Source organism: Naegleria gruberi (genome assembly GCF_000004985.1).
Source record: "Naegleria gruberi genomic scaffold NAEGRscaffold_33, whole genome shotgun sequence".
NCBI lineage: Eukaryota > Heterolobosea > Eutetramitea > Acrasida > Naegleriidae > Naegleria > Naegleria gruberi.
In genome coordinates, this window is record NW_003163294.1 from 1,802 (window position 1) to 2,966 (window position 1,165).

At 35.7% G+C, this 1,165-nt stretch overlaps 1 protein-coding gene across 1 annotated transcript in view; it reads left to right on the plus strand.

The window, feature by feature from the left end:
* NAEGRDRAFT_50134 (uncharacterized protein) overlaps positions 1–463 on the plus strand; it is a gene marked incomplete at both ends in the record, with an annotated part of 1,352 nt that extends 889 nt beyond the window's left edge. The window contains one exon of the mRNA XM_002675444.1: positions 37–463. Coding sequence (XP_002675490.1) covers positions 37–463 — 427 coding nt within the window. The remainder of the gene's footprint in view (positions 1–36) is intronic.
* Between the last annotated feature and the right edge of the window lie 702 nt (positions 464–1,165).

Consider the following 1,165-nt stretch of genomic DNA (forward strand, 5'->3'; position numbering starts at 1 on the left):
GCCCAAACCCAAACCCAAACCCAAACCCAAACCCAGGCCCAAACCCAAACCCAAACCCAAACCCAAACCCAAACCCAAACCCAAACCCAAACCCAAACCCAAACCCAAACCCAAACCCAAACCCAAACCCAAACCCAAACCCAAACCCAAACCCAAACCCAAACCCAAACCCAAACCCAAACCCAAACCCAAACCCAAACCCAAACCCAAACCCAAACCCAAACCCAAACCCAAACCCAAACCCAAACCCAAACCCAAACCCAAACCAAAACCCAAACCCAAACCCAACCCAAACCCAAACCCAAACCCAAACCCAAACCCAAACCCAAACCCAAACCCAACCCAAACCCAAACCCAAACCCAAACCCAAACCCAAACCCAAACCCAAACCCAACCCCCAAACCCAAACCCAAACCCAAACCCAAACCCAAACCCCTTGGTATTATGGCAATATTTCTATTGAGTATTGACATTGCAACATTTCCCAAATTGGTAATATAGAAAATAAAATCATGATATCAATTATTTGTCGATAAAATGAATAGATATACGATATTATCAAATAAAATATATAGGTCCTTATTGAAAGTGTTTACCTGGTAAATAGTGAGCGTAACTTCCCCTACTTTCATCCTAATTGATTATCTCCCTATATATATGATAGATTTCAATTATTTCAATTACATATCATAATACATGATAATTAGACATGTATCAATGAGTGGAATTAAGTCATGTAAGATATTCATCCTTCAATTACCAATATTGTCATTTTCACACAAGTTGACTTCCTACAGTCTGAATATGGATCCAGTCATGTCGATTTCAATTTTATATGATTATACTTGATATTTACTACAATATTTATGTGTTTGATTGAATGTTATAGTGTTTCCATAGTATGGCTCAATATCTTGGTCAATTAAGGTAGAATGAGTACAGTATACTAAGGATATCAAATATTATACTTCCAACAGTTCTACAAGGTAGATATCATCATTATACATCATATATATGAGATTGATGATGATTGTAATAACATTCATATTATAGTACAATAAATGTTGAAAAGTTAATTTTTAGACAAGTTGTAATTTATTACATATACCGATGCAACATGATTAATTCATAATATCATCTATTCATCTATATATCTACAATATGG